This window comes from Nymphalis io, chromosome 14, assembly GCF_905147045.1.
Source record: "Nymphalis io chromosome 14, ilAglIoxx1.1, whole genome shotgun sequence".
Taxonomy (NCBI): Eukaryota; Metazoa; Arthropoda; class Insecta; order Lepidoptera; family Nymphalidae; genus Nymphalis; species Nymphalis io.
In genome coordinates, this window is record NC_065901.1 from 5450532 (window position 1) to 5471094 (window position 20563).

Here is a 20563-nt window from a genome sequence, read left to right on the forward strand (position 1 = left end):
TACAGATTTTTTAAATATTTTGGACGCTAACAAAATATTTGTTTCGCCTGTTTGGAAATTGATTTTCGAAAAGTGTATTTTTATAACGAAGTATGCCCAAGGATAATTGTCAAATTTCGTGTCTACAGGACTTTTGACAGTTTTTCAAGTTTCTTTCGGGGACAGGCAGATATTAAAGTTAAAGATTATAACAATTTTTTGACGCACATAAGCTTAAAAATATATATGTATATGGTTTGGCAATTACTTTCTGATGAGGAAATTACAGATTTATGCTCAATAAATATCTCACAGGAAATGTGAAGTTTTCCTCAATAAAAATTAATCTATGTGTTAATCCGAAAACTAAAATATTTTATTAACATTTATTAAGGCGTTTCTGCATGAAATGGTTACGGCATAATGTTAAACATATCTATTTTACTAGGGCCGTAAATTTTTCGGGATAAAAAGTATCGTATGTCTGTCTTCGGCCCATAATCTATTATATCCCAGAGAAAATCACCCCAATCCTTTGCTCCAATGTTTCGTGAAAGAAGAACAGACCAACAAACCAACAAATATATTACATGTATTATTTACATTAGTATACAGCATAGTAGTAGCATGTTAAGATAATGCTAATGTTAGGAAACAATTATTAAAAAAATAAAATATAACCAGCATCACTCCGAATAATAGAAATACTCTAAATCCGTTCAGGAATTTATGTTGGAACAAAGAAGCTCACATACATACAAATATAGACCCTGTAACCACTTTTTGGGCAATTGTGTAATGAGGCGTATTACTCAATAAAATATTATATAAATGATAAAAAACATAGAGATTGTTTTTGTTGATTTTCATACAAGATAAGTAATATTTTATTTAAGTTTAATTAAGTAACGAGATTGTTTGCCTATACTTGTGTACTTTCTGAATGATTGACATTGAATGATTGACATTCAGAAAGTACACAAGTATAGGCAACAATCTCGTTACTTAATTAAACTTAAATAAAATATGATGACAATGATTGTAGATGGTGGTTTTAAATTTTATTTAATCTTGTAAAATTACAACTCCAAAGTGCTTGTGAAAGCCTACTCGAATAAAGTAAATTTTGATTTGATTTGTGATAAACATTTTCTTATGAAAGTGATTTGTAAAACTTGGACATACTTCATTAATTTTAATGATTCTTGACCTGATTCATATGGAAATTAGATTCTAATTAGCATTCTGATAAGCAATCTGAAGCCTTTGCATATTGCATTGTGTTAAGCCATCTCGACACCCTTGTTCGGAGTAGAATGTAGGTCTATTAGTGCTAAAACATTTTTCAAGAAACTGCTAACGTAATTAGTGACTTTTAAGTAAACTTCGATGCCTTTATTATTCAAAATATGCAAAAAAATATATTACAAAAATACTTAGACATCGTTATAATTCAATTTTAAGCCGTTGTGTTTTTTTTTTAAATATTTACATTTTTTCAAACATAAAACATCACTTATGCGAAAATTATAAGACTTCCTGACTGGGCTAAATTAAGCCCGAAGAAGTGTTAAATCTGGGAGTAGGTAACTCCCGGCTGTTATTAGCGAAAGAGGCCATTACTTACTTCAGCGCAAAACTTTCGTTCCACGATTTCAAAGGAAAAATAGCTAACTAGCACGAGATTAAATTCTTCAAAATGACTGCAGAATAAACCATGCGTACGTTGGTGAAAGTTAGTTATGACACCTTAAAAATTGGTGTAAATTATTTCTTAATTTTTAATATAGCCCTCAAATAATATGTTATTTAAATTTGAAATTCTAAATTAATCTACAGTCATACATACATAATTTCATGCTCGGACGATTTAAATATATCAATGAGTATTTATTTTCAAATATTTTATGTTTTTTCGTTTCGTACTGTATACTGTACTGTAATATGATGTAGTGTTTACATACATATCGTGTTTTGTTAAGTTTTATATAAAATTGTGCATAACTTTTTATCTTCCTTTATTAATCGATTCTCCTGTCTTTAATTATGCATTGGTTACATTAATTTTGTTATAAGATCATTTTATATATTTACCTATATCCTATGTTAGGTTTGTGCTTGGCCGTCCCCCCGCCCTTATATGTGCCACCGCCGAGGGCCCTCTCTTCGCCGTAACGCGGGTACTCGCTATGTACTCCGACTAGCGCAACTCCGGCCTCCTCAGCCGCCGCGTCCCTCCCGGAGTACGCCTTCATAGCGCCGGGGATTGAGAGCGTCGACACCGGTTTCCGCAGCTGTAACGGTATTGGTTCAATCTTTATATTTATTTAAAGAAATTATTTGAAAACGAGTTATGGGTATTTTACCCTCAATTCGGAACTGTAAGATGTATTTTTTGCATATACATATTAAATAAAACTTTTTCTTAGTCGAAAATCATTCAACCTAACGAAAATAATTGTAAATTAAACGTTAAAATACAAAATCGCGGTCACACGGGTATTAAAATGTTGTTACACAAATATCTCGAGGAGTGAAATACAATAATTGACAAATCCGATGTAAACAATATCTGTTTAATCATGAAATATTCAATTTAGTTGAAAAAGTAAACAGAAACTTTTCGAGGAGCTGCGCAAAGTTTTATAAAATTGTTTAATTATGGCCGAAAGATTTCATTTGAAAATTTTTATTTTTGTTTACTATCCAAAATTACCTTTTGGAGATGGTTTTACCTCATCCAAAAAATATTATAATATAAATTTTACCTTATTTAAATTCTGATTAAGAATTACACGCGACAACAAATAATTAGTTTAAAGAAAGGGTATGATGGTAAACGACAATATTTCTTTAGCTTTGAAGTTTGGCCCTTCCATACACCACTATTTTCACTGATGAAAAAAGTAGGTTACTGCAAATACAATCATTTGACTTCATTCCTGTAGAATAATTAGGCAGGCTAAATAAAGTCTTGTATTTTCATTGTAATTTCTTAGTATCGTATATCATATCGTTCCATATACATATATAAGTATTTATATCTGGTATTTAAGAACGGGTTAATTTTCTGATTAACTAAAACGTGTGAAAGTTTTACCACTTTTTAACACTGGAAACGAAATAAATCTATTTTCAATACTTCCATTTTTGCATAAAAATATTTGTATAAATGCTATTTTCACTCTGATCAATATGTTTTCACTAAGGGTCGCTCCACAACTGAAGCGGGAACGGCACTGCTTGGGTATATATATGATGTGTGGGAGATATAAGCCAATATGGCCCAGTGGTTAAAACGCATGAATCTTAACTTATAATCGTGACTTTAAGCCCAAGCAAACCCCACTAAATTTTCATGCGCTTAATTGGAGTTTATAATTCATTTCGAGTTTGATGGTGAAGTTAAACATCGTGAGGATGCAGGATGCATGTGTCTAATTTCATTGAAATTCTGCCACATGCATATCCCACCAACCCACAGTGGAGCAGCTTGGTGGAATAAGCTCCAAAACCCTCTAATCAAAAAAAGAGAAAAGGCCTTAGGTCAGCTGTGGGACATTCACAGGCTGTTACTGTACTGTATTACAGTAGGAGAAATTACAGAATCATTGTGAAATAAAGTGTGTATTCTTCGATTTATCTGAAGCATTAGATTGTGTGGCGCATGAAACGCTTTTATATAAGCTTCAACATTACGGTATTAAGAGGTCACTCTTGATATAATTGCTTCATATACTTGAGTCAAAGAACTCAACAAATTTTCATTAATGAAATTAAGTCTCCTTGGTCTATGCTAAAAATGAAAGTTCCACAGGGATCAATTTTACGTCCCTTGCTAATTTTGATATACATGAATGGATTTTGAAGTTAAAGGTATTTGTTATATTTAGGAAATTAAATATCATAATCATAAAAAAGCAATGACTAATCAATAAGGCATATTACTACATATAAAATTATACAGATTATAATAGTATGTAGTTAGCATTCGTTGATTTCCATACTTAAGATTATTAATAATGATTAAAATAAATAATAGTTCATTGTATATATTCAACTTTTAGAAAAGAGTATCTATTGAGCTTCTTGTCGATTATCTTCATTTCAAAAATTGGTCTTGTAAAATGAAGATTCAATTAACTTTTGTTAGATCCTATTTCAATAAATATACTGATGTTGATAAATATAAAAATTTACTTTAAATCAATTTAATTTACTATAATTCATATTTCTTATAATGTCGATTTATATAATAATAATATGATTAGGTGATTAAAGGAAATATGGTGTATAAAATATATTGTATGGCTTTCGTATAGATTAGGACACGCTCTTTAAATGCTAACTATCAATAACAAAAGTCCAAAATTATTTCAAAATTTGAAAGTACATTCCAATTTACTATTTGATCCCAAAGAGATTACAAGATACTCTTGATTGACCACAACGAAATGGCGCACGATGCCTGTTCCCTGACTAAAATACGCTTAAATCTAAATTAAGCCAGGCCTTGCTTGAATTAATTAACTAAGTTCATCTAACAATGAAATCAAATATCGCTTATTGAGTGGATGATAAGCTTTATATCAATTCAATAAAAAATATAAAAAATTACACTAGTTTTTTAATACATATGTATATATTAATATATAATTAATTATTAATATATATTATAAACTGATAATGGTCGGTTACACAGATAAATAGAGCAGAGCCAAGCCAATTTCGCAACAGCAGTTACTTGCTATGCATCTGCCAGGATAAAGTATCCTCACAGTTACATAGCAAGTGGGTAAATATGACCGATTACCCATTGGCTTACTGAGTATACACGGACCTCATAAAAAAAAGCCGAGATGGCCCTGTGGTAAGAACGCGTGAATCTTAACCGATGATCGTGGGTTCAAACCCGGGCAAGCACCACTGAATTTTCATGTGCTTAATTTGTGATTATAATTCATCTCGTGCTTTACGGTGAAGGAAAACATCGTGAGGAAACCTGCATGTGTCTAATTTCACTGAAATTCTGCCACATGTGAATTCTACCAACCCGCATTGGAGCAGCGTGGTGGAATAAGCTCCAAACCTTCTCCTCAAAAAAGAGGAGAGGAGGCCTTTAGCCCAGCAGTGGGACATTCACAGGCTGTTACGGTACGGTACGGTATATATTATAATATATAATATATATAATAAAGCTATAAGCTAGCTAAATAATATATAATAAAGCATATAAATATAATTTATCATTTTAAGCGTGAATTGGTTATTTGTATCATTTTTATCCCATTTGAAACATTTTACTGTGTTAACGACCCAGCCCATTATAAAAATGCGATTCAAGCTATTTAATAATATTTTGCTTCAAGCCACAATGCTAGTACTACATTATATGCTAATACATTGTTTATTACATTAATAGAACATCGTTTTATTTACTATCCCTTTTTTAAGTAATAAAATAATAAAAGTTAAAATCTCATAAACTTTATTAAATAAATAGTATTCAAATATTTTTATTCACCCTTATTTAACACACATAGAAATCAGAGAGAAGATGCTTACACGATCCACACCTAATTTCGTACTTAATTTTTTTATTCCATTCTCTTTTTTTTGTTATACTTAAGAATAGTTTGTAAGATTTAATGATTTTGTATGTGGAATAAAAAAGACTCTTAGCATACCTAAAATTATAACTTAAAAGGATTTTTTTTAAGAAAACAACTTTTTTTTTTATTAGCTTTTTTCCAAATACCTATTGAAATATATATTAGTCACTTTATTAAATGACTATTATTTATTTGATTGAAAGAAGCGGTTTAAGTATTTGAACGGTAATATGGAATAGAATTGCGGCATCACGTCGGCAATTCAGCCTAACTCACCCGATCGGAGTGTAATGGTCCCATTCGCCTAAAGTATCGGATAAAACTAACTTTCGTCATTTCAGATTCTTATATTGTAATCGAAATATAAGAGGCAATCCTTATTTTAAAGAATTATAGTAAGTAAATATTATAAATGGAAGTATTATTTTGGGGTTTTTTATTAAGAAGATATTCGGGAGGTAATATGTCACATATTTGCACGAAAGACTACGGTTGAATTACCAACACAAAAAAAAATCTAATTTTGTGATAGTGAACGAAGAAAGAATAAAAAAAAATGACTGCATGTAATATATCCTACTGTTGGGCAAAAGCCTTCTTTCCTGGGGCTTGGTGTACATACAGAATTTTAGTGAAATGTGACATGTAGATTTCATCAAGATTTTTATTTTGATCAAGATTTTGATATTTCTTTTTTTCACCTCCGAACACGCCGAGCATTATAAATACAAATTAAGCACATGAAAATTCAGTTATGCTTGCCTGGGTTTGAACCAAAGTGGTTTGAAATATTAAAGCTTACATTTTTTGTAAAAAAAAAGAATTCTTTCGTTAAAAATAATACCATACTGTCCAATAATTGTTAACATACAAATTATAATAATAATAAGACCTGAAGAGCTATATTATGTTTTTTTTTGTGTATGAATCTTATAATCTTATAGTATGTTGTATGTGCCAAAATATTTCATTATAAATATATCGTTTATGAATTATTATAATTATTACTCTTAGCATTACATACCCTGGAGGTATGACATGCTAAGAATTGACCAACTAATCCATTGAATCGAATTGAAAATCGAAAACAATAGATGAATTTCGACCACAAGTGATACTGTATGCCTAGTAGGAGTTTTTTTATTTATTCGATAGCGTTGACGTTTATTGTATAAAATAACGATTACTGTCAATAGATGGAGCTGTTTATATTTTACGTCAATGCTTCCACGTAAAAAATTCGCGCTAGGCACACCGAATGTCGTCAATGGTTTGCTAAATTTTCTCGTCAAACGTCAATGAAGAGCTTATGCATTTAATTATTATAATAATATAGCATATAAGCCTAATAACCATAAATAAGCTCGACCCAAGGCTTGAACCCCGACCTCTAGGATCTACGGCTACACACTAGATCAGTGAAGTAGTCGTTATTAGTAAATACATTAGAAAATCCTTAGTTGGCATATAATATATAGATTTTGATAATCTTTCTTAATGAGTGATGAATATGTTTTTTTTTCTACTAACAATATATCTAACCTAAATTGAATTTTGATTATAATAATATTAAAAAACAATATATAATATTAAAAATTTAGTAGTCAGGCATTCATCTTTGGTGACACAACAATCCCTCTATCAATAAAAAAGATAAGCACCATAAAACTACAATACAAGAATGAAACGTTGACATGTTTGTTTTACTATCATTTTTACCAACATTAAACATTGCTTTATGATATTGTATCATACTATGAAAAAACCATTAGTAAAATATCAGAAAAATATTGCTATCGTTAAATTAAAATCTATACACGAAAATACTAAAAAAAGTTATGTTAAATCATTAATTCCAACGAGTCCTCTACAAATAAATTATTCTTATTGAGTAAAGAATACTCAGTCAGTAAAAGAGTTACGTCAAAGTGCTTAGCAACTTTATTAATGGAACAATTATCGATCGCTGTCCAATGTAATGTCACATTGATCGAAATATATAACCCCATTGTATGATGGATTAGAGTATTAAAATAAAACATCATAACAACATTTTTATCTCCTTCTGTGCAATAAAGCCTTGACGTATGTATTCATGTGTGCGTGTATTTGTACTAGCTAGTAGCGTAGACGTAGTTAAAATTAAATAAGGATATATATATAAATATAATACCTCTATATATATATAGGTATTTTATATTATACTTTACTTTAAAGTAGCCAAGTAAAAATAAACCACATAGCGTCTGCACTTTAATGGAAAAGTGGTCGGAAAACGAATTATCATTTGCTTAATTTGTATTTACAATTCATCTTGAGCTCGGCGCTGAATGGAAATCGAGGAATCCTGTAAGTGGCGGATGAAAATATGCTACGTGCATCCAACAACCCGTATCGTAAAGCAGCGTGGTGGTGTAAGTTCCAAAGCTTCTCCTCAAAAAAGAGGGGACGCTTTAGGCCAGCAATAGGATATTTACAGGCAGTTACTTTTTATGGTGTTCGCTCGAAACAGCGTCAAAGTCAATTACAAACTGATATACAAATTTTGAACTTATAACTATGACAGTGTATTTATCTGTGAGAAAGGACTTGCTGTTGAATAGACCAAAATAACCTGATTTTTTTTACGTTTTCACTTTTAAATACTCAACCGATTATCATGAAAATTTGCATACACGTTGTCAGCGGTTACCTACCAAATCCCCCCCCCCCACCAGTAGGCGGAAATCAGTATTAAAAGTAAACATTAAATCGAAAGTGCATGAATGTTACAATGATCGTGAAAATACAAGCATGAGTGTTCTTTACGACTTTGTAAATAAATGAGGCAATTTAAAGAGTTCTATCGTAAAATCCACAAAGTATTAAGGAAAATAACAATATCTTTTAAAAGAACACCTTTTATTCATATTTTGTAAGATTTATGATAAGAAAGAACGAAGGAAACATAAACGCTTTAACAATAGAAAACGATTTTTTATGATTGTATCTATTAAAATGATTGAAATTTTTCATAAAATATAGTTTTCTTATTAATAACACTTATATTGAAACTTACGTGAAATATTATACTTTGAAGGAATTCGTCTTTGATTATAAAACTCTTTTGATCATATTCAAATAAGCACGCATTTTTTTCGATTCCATTCAAAATTATAGTTTTTTTTATTTAGTTTATTTAGGTTAAACAAATATTTAATTTAGCTTAAGCTTTCCTTTTTTTACAAGCATTAATTTAACTTTACCTATTGGTGAGTGAAATTTTGCAAATGAATATTAAACATCCACACAACCGATTGATCTGAGTTTTTCCACAACCTTTGGTGCTGGTAAAAATACAATATATTCTACTAAATTTTATTCATTTTTCTACATGGATTTTGTTGTGACAAAGTTTGCTTTTATAAATTTTATTATAATCGAACGCATTTCTAGAAGTGGTTAATAAGTATTTGCATATTTATATAACGTAGGCTTATTACAAGTTCCACCGACTCATATTTGAGCATAGTGGAATGAGTTCCAAGCGTTAAGTCTGTCCTCATGAGGAGCACTCTTCGTCTTAAAATCCATTCTTATTTTATTTTAATCCGATTTTGTAGAAACAGTAAGTTTTAATAGGGTAACATTTGCAAAGAAAGCAATAATATGAAAAAGCCCGAGGGTTGATACGGGACGAGCAATAAGCAAGCGGAAACTTTTATTAATTCCTCAAATTCTGCGGTCTTATACTATTAAATAAAACTATGTTCTTATTGAACTCAGTCAACTATTGTGAAAAGTAAATGATGAAAGGCATTTAAGGCTTCGTATTAAATTATATTTATTGTACTTTGCTTTCTTTATTATAAAATACACAGTTCAACTCAGTTATTCGAAGCTTGAAATACCCTATAAAACCCGTAAACCCATTGGTCCTGCGCCTAAATTTTCAGTCAGGCAGTCGAATTATAAAAAATACTAAGTGGATGGTGCCTAGCCTCAATTGATAATGGCCGCTATGACTAGAACCGAATCAAGAGGACACATTATATATATATTATAAAACGTTAAACTGATTCACTAACCCTTAAAACTGGTACACAAGATTACTAAGTATTGCTGTTATGTATAGCTGCTATGTATATGTATTGAGTATATGATGACTGGTTACTACCCAGGCGGGCTTGCTCAAAGGCCTACCGCCAAGTAAATATAACATTCTTTCATCGAAGATGATTGCAACATTTAAATATGTTATATATCTATTTACCGAGCTTATTTTCATTAATTTTTTTTTACATACCTGATTTATGTATCTGACTGACTGATTCTCCCTCGTCAATGTTGATTGGATCAATGTTGTTATAATATATAATTTTTAAATATAAAATGCTTACGAACGTTTAATTGATTGTTTTACTAATTGCCATTTACAGAACACATTAGTTAGTTACAGGCTTTCATTGGTGAGACCAGTTAATAGCAACACAGTTGCGCCATTTTAATTACAAAAACTGTCACGAAACGTAATTAAACGAAGCCATAAATGAAACTCAAATATTTCTTACTCATTGTTGTAACATAGTTGGAAACATTTGTCTCTGAAATATTAATCTAGAAGCATATTAATGAGTCATTTAGTTGTAGTTTTAAATATTTAAATAATATTTATACGTTTGTTACGTTGAAATGAGTCGAGGTGGTCCAGTAGTTTTTAACCTAAGATTCTGGGTTCAAACCGAGGTTAGCATCGCGAATTCTTCATGTGCTTATATTATGTTTATTATTCAATTCATGCTTAGTGATAAACACATCGTGAAGAAACATACATGAGTCGGATATATATATGTACCCGGATGAAGCAGCATGTTCCAACAGCATCGTGAGATATATTCCATAACTTCTCCTCGAGGGTAGTTGCGATCTTTGCCCAGAATTGGGGCATTTATAAGGCTTTATATTTCTTTTTTCTTATATTATTTTGGTAAGGTAAGGTTTTTTTTTTTTATAGAAAAGGAAGGCGGACGAGCATATGGGCCACCTGATGGTAAGTGGTCACCAACGCTCTTAGACATTGGCATTGTAAGAAATGTCAACCATCGCTTACATATCCAATGCGCCACCAACCTTGGGAACTAAGATTTTATGTCCCTTGTGCCTGTAATTACACTGGCTCACTCACCCTTCAAACCGGAACACAACAATATCAAGTATTGCTGTTTTACGGTAGAATATCTGATGAGTGGGTGGTACCTACCCAGACGAGCTTGCACAAAGCCCTACCACCAGTGATATATTGATAAGGTTGATAAGGTTGATATTTATACTCTTATTTCTCAGACATTAGATTGTTAATTTTAATTTGAGTGATAATATTCGTATGGATAGTCAAAATCTACCATATAACATTAATAAAAATTGAAAGTGATTTAAAGTATTCACGGCATTTTTCACGTTAAAATATAAAAAGGTACAAAATAAAAATAGTTGTCGTATTTTGTAATCTTTCTTATTAACAACAAAATTGTGTAAAATTTGCTTTAAAATCGATCCTATTATTACTACCACACGGTTTATTTTGAATACATTCAAAGGTATATTAATTAACACGCATAGCAGAAAACGCCTTTTTAAAGGTGGGGAAATAACGCAATTGTTTTTGTTGCTTCAACGTACTAGAAAAAACTTATTTAAAAAAAGCTTATATTAATTAAATGCACACATGATATATATTTCTAGCTAACGCCCAGTATGCGTTGTAAAACCACTTACGCTCCACTTGTTGTTAAAATATTACACATTATGAAAGTTCTATTAGAAAATGCTAGAAACCATCAGACAAATGTCAACAAAAACTACACGCTTTAACTAAATCAATCATTTTTATCATCTATATTATAATTTTGCGTTAAGTAATATAAGGTATATTACTATTAAAGTCTGTTTTATAAAATGTTTAAATTTATTAATTGTATTTATAATAATAATATATATCTATATATATTATTATATAACACATACATACATATCATTTCATACTACATTATGTCATTCATTTTAGATATATTTCTAGAGTGAAATGTATTGTGTGTGAAAATATTTATAAATAGAATGACACTTAATTTTGTAGTTTATTGCGTGTATCGATATATTATTATTTTCATAAAGTCAAAATTGTAAGCTCGTGAACTTCGCTAGAATTTGTTTCACAAATCAAGCGTAAATTAAATAAACGAGTTTTGTGTTCGGCTTCGGTTCACTTATTCTATGCTCGCAGTAAATTTACCCAAACAGACTTATTGGATTTCATGTAAGTGACAGGATAATGCCTAGATTCTATGACATGACCTCCCATTGTAATCAAACACAATTTATAACGGATATTATATTTTCTCAGGCAATGAAAATGTATTAAAAAGTAAATACGAGGAGTAGTTTTGAAGATTCAGTACGGGTTGGTAGTGTGTGGCAGTATATGAAAAAGCCTGCATGCGCATGTGTCGGATAACACGGCATTTATTCCTTAACTTCTGAGCACTAGATGAATTATAAACATAAATTAACCACATTTTCAGTTGATCGGATTTGAACCTGCAATATTTGCTTAAGATTCATGTGTAACACTGGACCATCGCGGTTCTTGAGAATATTGTACATGAAAGTAATACACTATATATTGCGAATGGTTAAAAAGATATCTGATGTATTATTTATTCGTTGTGACAATATTGTGTATATAAATGGAATATTATTATTAATGGAATAGATTTATTGATACAGGGATAAAAATGCAATTTATAAAATGTAACCTGTATTGAATTTGTATTAATTATTTTTTTGAGTTTTTATATTATACACTTTCGGGAAGTGTGGTATACATATGTGGTACACTTCCCCAAAGGAGGGGAGTATGAAAATTCTAAGAATAAATAAATGAAGATTTAACTATATCTTCACTACCTTCTGTGTAAGTTTAATCTAAATAAATATCAAGTTGTTTGTAAGAGCGCTATAATTAGCGATAAGACCATCTGTTCATGCAATTTTTGTAATTTCTATATATTTTTGTCTATTAAGTCGTCTATACCGCAATGTTTGAAGACGAAATTCTTCAACCAATGCGTCTTACCTGCCATGACATACGGTGCCGAAACGTGGACACTAACTACGGGGCTAGTGCACAAATTGAAAGTCGCTCAGCGTGCTATGGAGCGAGCTGTGCTCGGATTATCTTTGAAGAATAACATCAGAAATGAGATTATCCGGAAAAGAATCGGAGTCATCGACATAGCTTGCAAAATTAGCAGGCTGAAGTGGCATTGGGCTAGTCACGTATGTCGTAGGACCGATGGCCGTTGGAGCAGACGAGTCCTAGAGTGGAGACCGCGGATCAGCAAACGCAGCGTAGGGTGCCCTCCAGCCAGGTGGACCGATGACCTTATGAAGGTGGCAGGCACCGACGGGATGCGGAAGGCGGAGGACCGGGAGCTTTGGCGACAGCAGTGGACAATGATTGGCTGTTGATGACGATGAAGCGTTTTCTTAAATAAGTTAATATAAAAATATATTCATTTGTTGATAGTTCATAATGTCGCGAGCAATTTTAATAAGGGTGTACTTTTCAACTCATTCAAGTAAATGAACTGTCTTAAAATTAATTTCAAAGATTATTAAAAAAAAAACTTGTAAAATATATACCAAATAATATATTCCAAATAAGTTTAAAGTAATGATACAACGTTTGAAGTATTTATTGGTTTTGACAGTTAAAAAAGTAATATGTCCTTACTTTGAAATCGCGCAGCCAACCGTGGGTCCTTAAGCCTTACGACCCTTGATCCCGTTACTAATTATATGCTCAGTATATGCTTTCGAAAACTTGGCACAGATTTAGTATTATCAACCAACATGTTGAAGTTCAATCTTTATAATTTTGTAATAAGTAATAATCAGCAGGAAATTAAATTGATATATTCCTAAAACGTCAATTTAAATCCTTCACTATTTTAAATGCTGTAAAATATAATTTATGAAAGAAATATCGATGTAAATATTATTTATTTAATCGGAAAATATTTAAATATAAAACTCATGCACACTGCTTACATAATAAAATAATTTCAATAGTTGCGTTCATATGCTACGTTTTGGTATAAGTGTTTTCTAATGACTAAATCATTGAAGATAATGTGTCAAAAGATATTAAAACTTGAAAAAGAAGAAATAAAGTTCAAAATTGAGCGCTTTGACAAAACGTTTTGCAGCATGATTTAAATTTTTAAAGAGCCGGCAACTCTATTCCGGCTAGAATGTTGGAAATGTCTTGTGTTCTTTTTACATACAAGCAACTGGTGTAGCAATTAGGAAGAAAAAAGTTGAATTGAAGCTCAGTAATAAGCTGAAAGTGAACGTAAAAAAATACTGCTAAATACCGGCTTGGAAATGATTCAGTGTCTATTAAAATACTTTTTTTTTTAATTTAGAATGTTGTCATTGTGTATTATATACTTTAACAACGTTAACCTTGAAACTGTAAACTTACCAAGTAATATTCTTCTTTTAATTAAAAAAAAAATACTTGAAGGTAAATAAGGAAATGAGACTGTCTCTATTAGGTAGTAATTTAAAAATCATCATATCCAAAAAAATCCAGATAAATAATTTAAAAGTAATTGTCACAGTCAGGCACCGACTTCCAAGGATTTTGTAGTAAACAAAAAAAGGGTTATTTTTATGTTATTTTTAAGTCAGTTAATTTCATACTTTTTGAGTAAGTATACAAGATAAAATATGTGTGGAAATTAAGCTGAAGAAAGTTTCTATATCCGTAATATAATCAAAGTGCAGTATATCATTATAGCAATTTAAGTTAGTTTACTAGCGAAGTAATTTTTTTCTTTATTTACCAAGTTTATCGTAAGGTTACTAAAAATAAAACATTATACAGCATTGCATTGTTATTTAGAACATACTAAATTAAGTAGAAAAGAATCATAATGTATGTGTGCTGATATATTTAGGCGTGTGTGCTTTCTTCTTATATGTGTAATAAAGTACTTTGTAATATCTCTAAAAAATACTGAACTATATAATATATTTAAGTGAATAAAAAAAGTTATCTGATCTAACCATACCCATCGCGTTTTTTTCTTTCACCGCTGATCAATAGGTAAATTATAAACAATAATTAAGGACATGAAAATCTAGTAATGCTTACCTGCGCTTGAAACGCAATCTTTGGTTGTGATTCGAGTATTCTAATCATTTCATCTCGCCATCGCGAATGGTTTGAAAGCCATTGTTATTATTAAATAAAAAAACGACATTATCGTGTGGTTGATACGAGTATGTTAAACGAATATGAAATCAATATCAAGAAACTACGCAACTAGACGCACTATAAAAGATGCACTATTCTAATAATGATGGGACGGTCATCCAAAACTCTACACGCTTTTCAATGCACTAGAATGTAGCACTCGCGAGCTCCGGGCTGCTTCTTCAAATTTCTTGACCGAAAAAGCGAGCAACTATTATCAGAATCTGCAGCATTTAAAGTAGTCAATAGATATAAAACTCTTATATCGGCAAAGTTTATTGGCAAAAGAAACCACTAAGTATTTAACGGTCCATTAGCCTGTCTGCAGTTCGGCTATTCATATTATAACTATCCCTCTCCATGACAGCTTGATCTGCTAAATGTATAAAAATTTTAGTGTTTTATTTCGCGAAAATTTATAAAAGCAGCTAAAACGTATGCTACTATTGGATGTATATGTGGACTGATAGCGTCCATTGTCCTCTTTGAAAATAAAACTTCGACGAATATTTTCTGAGCTTACTTCTTTTTGCGAAAACACATAGTTTTCATAAATAACGAAAATTAAATTATTACGAAAAAAAATATACGAATCGTAGTTCTTCATTAAACGTAATATTATGTAAACTGAATATCGGTTAAACATAATTTTCCGAGTAGGGCTTTGTGCAAGCTCGTGTGGGTGGGTAGGTACCACCCACTCATTAGATATTCTACCGAAAACAGCAGTACTTAGTATTATTGTATTCCGGTTTGAAGGGTGAGTAAGCCACTGTAATTACAGGCACAAGAACATTACCTCTTAGTTCCCATGACTTGTGGTGCATTGGCGATGTGAGCGATGGTTAACATTTATTACAATGCAAATGTCTATAGGCATTGATGACCACTTACCATCAGATGGTATATCGTGTATACATTACTCTGATATATGTTTGGATAAATAAAATTACGTTGAAGCTGAAATTGAGTAACGTTCATAGGGTACAGTAAATAGAAGCCACTGAGTGATGCTGCTAGAAAAGCTGTTGTTTTCGTAACTATTATTAAATTAATGTTATAAAACTATTGTTTAAAGTTTTCACTTAAGATCCAGTAGATAACAAGACGGGTTAATAAAGTCGCTCGACTTCGCTCCACACGGAAAAGTTCCAAGACAAAGTAGGTTGAGAGAGTGAAACTATCAGAATACTAAGCGTGAATTTTCTTAGTGATTCTACAGCGCTCAATGCAGAATCAGATACATTCTTTTTTGTAACATTCTTAATATTAATCATACGAATTGAAGTAATTTTTAAAACTAAAATTTTACATATACTTTTTTTTTATAATTGCGAGTCGTATACATTTACCTTTATAGTAAAATAAATTAATTATTACATTTAAATAATTAAAAAAAACCACACACCACAGACTAGCAAATGAAGCGCCCCATTATGACTGTTCTAAATTTAAATAACCGTGGGTATACACCGTGGAACTTAAATTGTAATTGACATAATACTGCTTCACTTGTCATTCGTAAACACAAGGTAAAAGCGTTGGTTCGGTAGACTGTCAAATGTATCCTATACAACCTTCAATCATATATGATAGGTTTATGGCATATGACTGCTCATATTTTTTCACTTCTTACGAATATACATATACTTTTTAAGGTTTTCCAATGTCAGTTATCCATTACATACAATATATTCACACCACGCAGCTTCTCTCTGCTGCAAAAACTTAATATCGTAATTGTTTTAACGTAATACAACTTGTGTAATGTTCTAGTACTTAACGAATGGCTCAAGTATTCTCTTCTTATAATAAAATGAAAAACGACCGAGATGGCACAGTGATTAAATGCATGTGAATCTAAATCGAAGATCTCGTTTTCAAATCCGGCCAAGCATCACTGATTTTCATGTTAATTTGTACCTTAGGCCAGCAATGGGACATTTACATTTTTACTTCACTAAAAAAGGATATGAATGAATATGAATATATTATATTTTTTTATTTGAATAAAATTTTCAGCTAAAATCGTTTTTCATTGTGTTGTAATATATATATTTATTTTATATAATAAAGAAAGGCAAATGGGTAAGGTGATAGTAAGTGGTCACCAACACCCTTAAATTGGAATGATATCCGCCCATTCCATCGCCTGTTATTCGATATGAATAGGTTTTGGAAGTTGAAGATTCATCACGCGTTCTGGTGTGGCTTATGATGAAAGTGTTGAAGTAATTCCTGACAGGTTTACGAATGTGAGCGATAGCGTCCCAACGGCTTCATCATACAGTTAGAGATAAACCTTGGGGATTTAGTAGGAGTCCAATATAACTTTCTCGTCTCCCCGGAGAGTATCCCCAGAAACTTTCTCCAATTCCAGTGAACATGTACAAAGCCCATAGTATAAATAATTTATTTTTGATTCCCGTTGAATTTAAAATAATAATTATATTTATTAATAAAAATAACCATAATATACCGCACCTTATATTAAATTATGTTATAAATACAATACATTTTTAAGGACACAAGTTTAGATAAGGTTAATAACGAGTTAACTTTTTATTCTCAGATGTTAAGCTCTTTTACACAAGTGGTATTCATATGAAGAGCCATTTTGTGTAAAAAAAGCATGGAGATTATGAGGATTAGTTGCACAAAGTCGTTGTCGAGTACGCATTGTCTGAGATTAGTCTCGTATATACAAAATAAAAGCATCATATTCTCAACTTTTATTTCATAAAACAATGTTGTATTTACTTTACATTAAAAAAAAGATTTTTCGTGTTTATTTTAAAAATTAAATTGAGAAATAATTTTTAAATTATTATAAATATTAAGGTCAGTATCGACAAAACAAGTAAACATCCTTTTTTTTTTTTTTTTTGTTATGATAAATAAATTATATTTTTTAAATTACTAATTGCATTTACATAAGATGCATAATGTTACTAACAAATCATTATTTGTATATTAAATAAATGTGCAAAATATCAAAGGAAAAAGGTAACGAGACATATTTTATTTCACATTTTGATGATTCTTTAGCTAATATTATAATAATTGTAATATTTAATTCCAACAGAAATATCTCGTTGGTTTAGTTACTGGCACATAAAAGAAGTTCTTGATACAAATCTCGGTTTGGACTTACTCAACTTGTTAAGTTTTTCTCTCAAGACACTCAAATAAATAAATAACACGTCGGAACTAGGAAATTGGCAGGAGTAAATTATCTTGCCTCGGTAACCTATGAAAAGCTGTTAGTCCTGTCTGCTTTACTGTCGAGCTTGTTATTGGCTGACATGACGATTTAAATGGTGATTTTATGAGCCTTGAATGAAGAATGTTTTGTTTTTTTTTTATTATAAGGATAGTAAATTTTACAAAATATATTCTTAAATTAAGCTTTTTTAATATAACCTCATAAATCTTACACGTCAATAATCATCCGAGTCCAATCATAAGACATTATTGTCTCATAGAAACCGACAATGAATCTTTGTATAGGAATTGTAAAGGAATACGTATCTCATTCGTTTATCTCCAGACAACGAATAGCGTGGTGAGGGGCTTTCATCTGAAACGTGCCCCGGGCTCACAAAGGGTGAATGTGGTTTATGATTTTCTATTTGTAAAAACTATACAATTTTGTAACGACTTTTGATGTATAATGTTCGTTTATTCGAGTTAAAATAATTTTAAACTTTTTTTACGTTTGTATTATACACATTTATACATTTCGAAAGTCGGTCAGAGTACAATTTCTCAATGTATTCTTATAAACTGAAATGTTTTTTTTAATAATTCAGAAAGGCAGATCTGTGTATCAATTCATAAATTAAGTCATTACCCTGTTCTAAGAAATAATTTAACTTTTACTAATTGAGCTATATCTATAAATACTCGTGTATAATTTTAAAATGATAAAGTTATTTTTTTTTTTTTTAGAATAGGAAGTTGGACGAGCATATGGGCCACCTGATGGTAAGTGGTCACCAAACGCCCTTAGACATTGGCATTGCAAGAAATGTCAACCATCGCTTATAGCCAATGCGCCACCAACCTTGGGAACTAAGATTTTATGTCCCTTGTGCCTGTAATTACACTGGCTCACTCACCCTTCAAAACGGAACACAACAATATCAAGTATTGCTGTTTTGCGGTAGAATATCTGATGAGTGGGTGGTACCTACCCAGACGGGCTTGCACAAAGCCCTACCACCAGTAAAGGGTATCAGTATATCTTTTCAATATACGTCAAATCAAATCGGTTTTGAAATTGATTAAGAAAAATTCATCTTAAGCGCTTCTTCTAAGCAAGTCTTGGTTTGGAATCCGGATTGCGACTACTGCATCTTTCAATTGCTTCATTTATGCTCACTATTAATAAAAATAAGCTGTAAAAACTTTGAGGTTAATCCCATTTGTGTTGTAATAAGTTTTGGCAAGCCTAATTATTCTTTTACATTGCAGTATGATAGTGAATTAGATTCCGCATTTTTAACAGGAGAAGCGGCTTTTAGCTTTTATCCAATGGAAGTATATTTATATAATTTATACTTGATGCTTAGCTTAATATCTAACCACGCAACAAATACCTTTTCTAGCATGGTTTTTACATATTTAATTCAATGTAAATATAAACCATAAACAGCACAATAAAACCGACTACTTCCTTTAACTACTTATATAAAAAAATATTTATTACGATTTCGATCTTACTGTAAAAAGTTGAACTAAGATAAAAACTAAGAAAATCACAACAAATATTTGAGAAAAATTATTGACATTTATTTCATTTATTCAGTTAATTCACACGTTTATTATTATTGTATGGTTCGTTTGATACGTTGACTGAAGTTCAATCTTTTTAGATTATTATTTATAAGTAGTTTTTTAAAGGAGTCCATTTTTTGTAAGTCTTTTTACTATATTCAAGACATCAGCTTCAGATCTTAAAAACGTGCTTAATACACTTCGAAACCAAAATTTCGTTTTGAAATTCATTCATTTATATCTCCAAAAAAATTAACGCATAAAGTAAATCATTTATTTTTATACATGAGAAAAAAGGCTTAAATTACATAAAAAAAAACTACATCAGTAAATTAGTTTTATGTTATTGGAAATAACGATGTACATTAGGATATATGTACATTTGACGAAAATAAACTTTACAATAACAAATTAGATACTTGAATTAGCAACCGTCCGTCCATACAATTGTAATGAATGAGTGGACAGTGGATATATTTAGTGAGCTGGAAAAGGTTTTCCGAAGCCATCAATTTTCATTGAACAGACAACTGATTCGAAATGCTTTAATAACTAGCGAAACGAAAATAGCAAAATACAAATGAGGACAATTCTTTTATTTTACATGAAAGAGTTTTCAGGTTGTTTTCAATTCTAGAACACGAGACTAGTTTCACGATGTTAACGAAGAAGTTACACAGTATTAAGTACATATTTACAACGCAAAGCACGTAAAGCCGTTGGTCCTGATTTCTTACTTCGTCGTGACGATCTGAGTATCGTTCCATATGATTAATAGAGTGAAGGAATCAAATAATAATAGATTCTATGTTTACAAGCTCATTTATAAAGCTTTGTGTAAGCTCGTCTGGGTAGGTTACACCCACTTATCATATAATCTACCACATCAATA

General features: G+C 30.9%; 1 protein-coding gene across 3 annotated transcripts in view; it reads right to left on the bottom strand.

The window, feature by feature from the left end:
• The window catches only part of LOC126773339 (small conductance calcium-activated potassium channel protein), a 239719-nt gene that overhangs the window by 19907 nt on the left and 199249 nt on the right, over nucleotides 1-20563 (bottom strand). For all 3 annotated transcript variants that reach the window (XM_050494204.1, XM_050494202.1, XM_050494203.1), the window contains exon 3: nucleotides 2074-2273. In XM_050494204.1, coding sequence (XP_050350161.1) covers nucleotides 2074-2273 — 200 coding nt within the window. The remainder of the gene's footprint in view (nucleotides 1-2073; nucleotides 2274-20563) is intronic.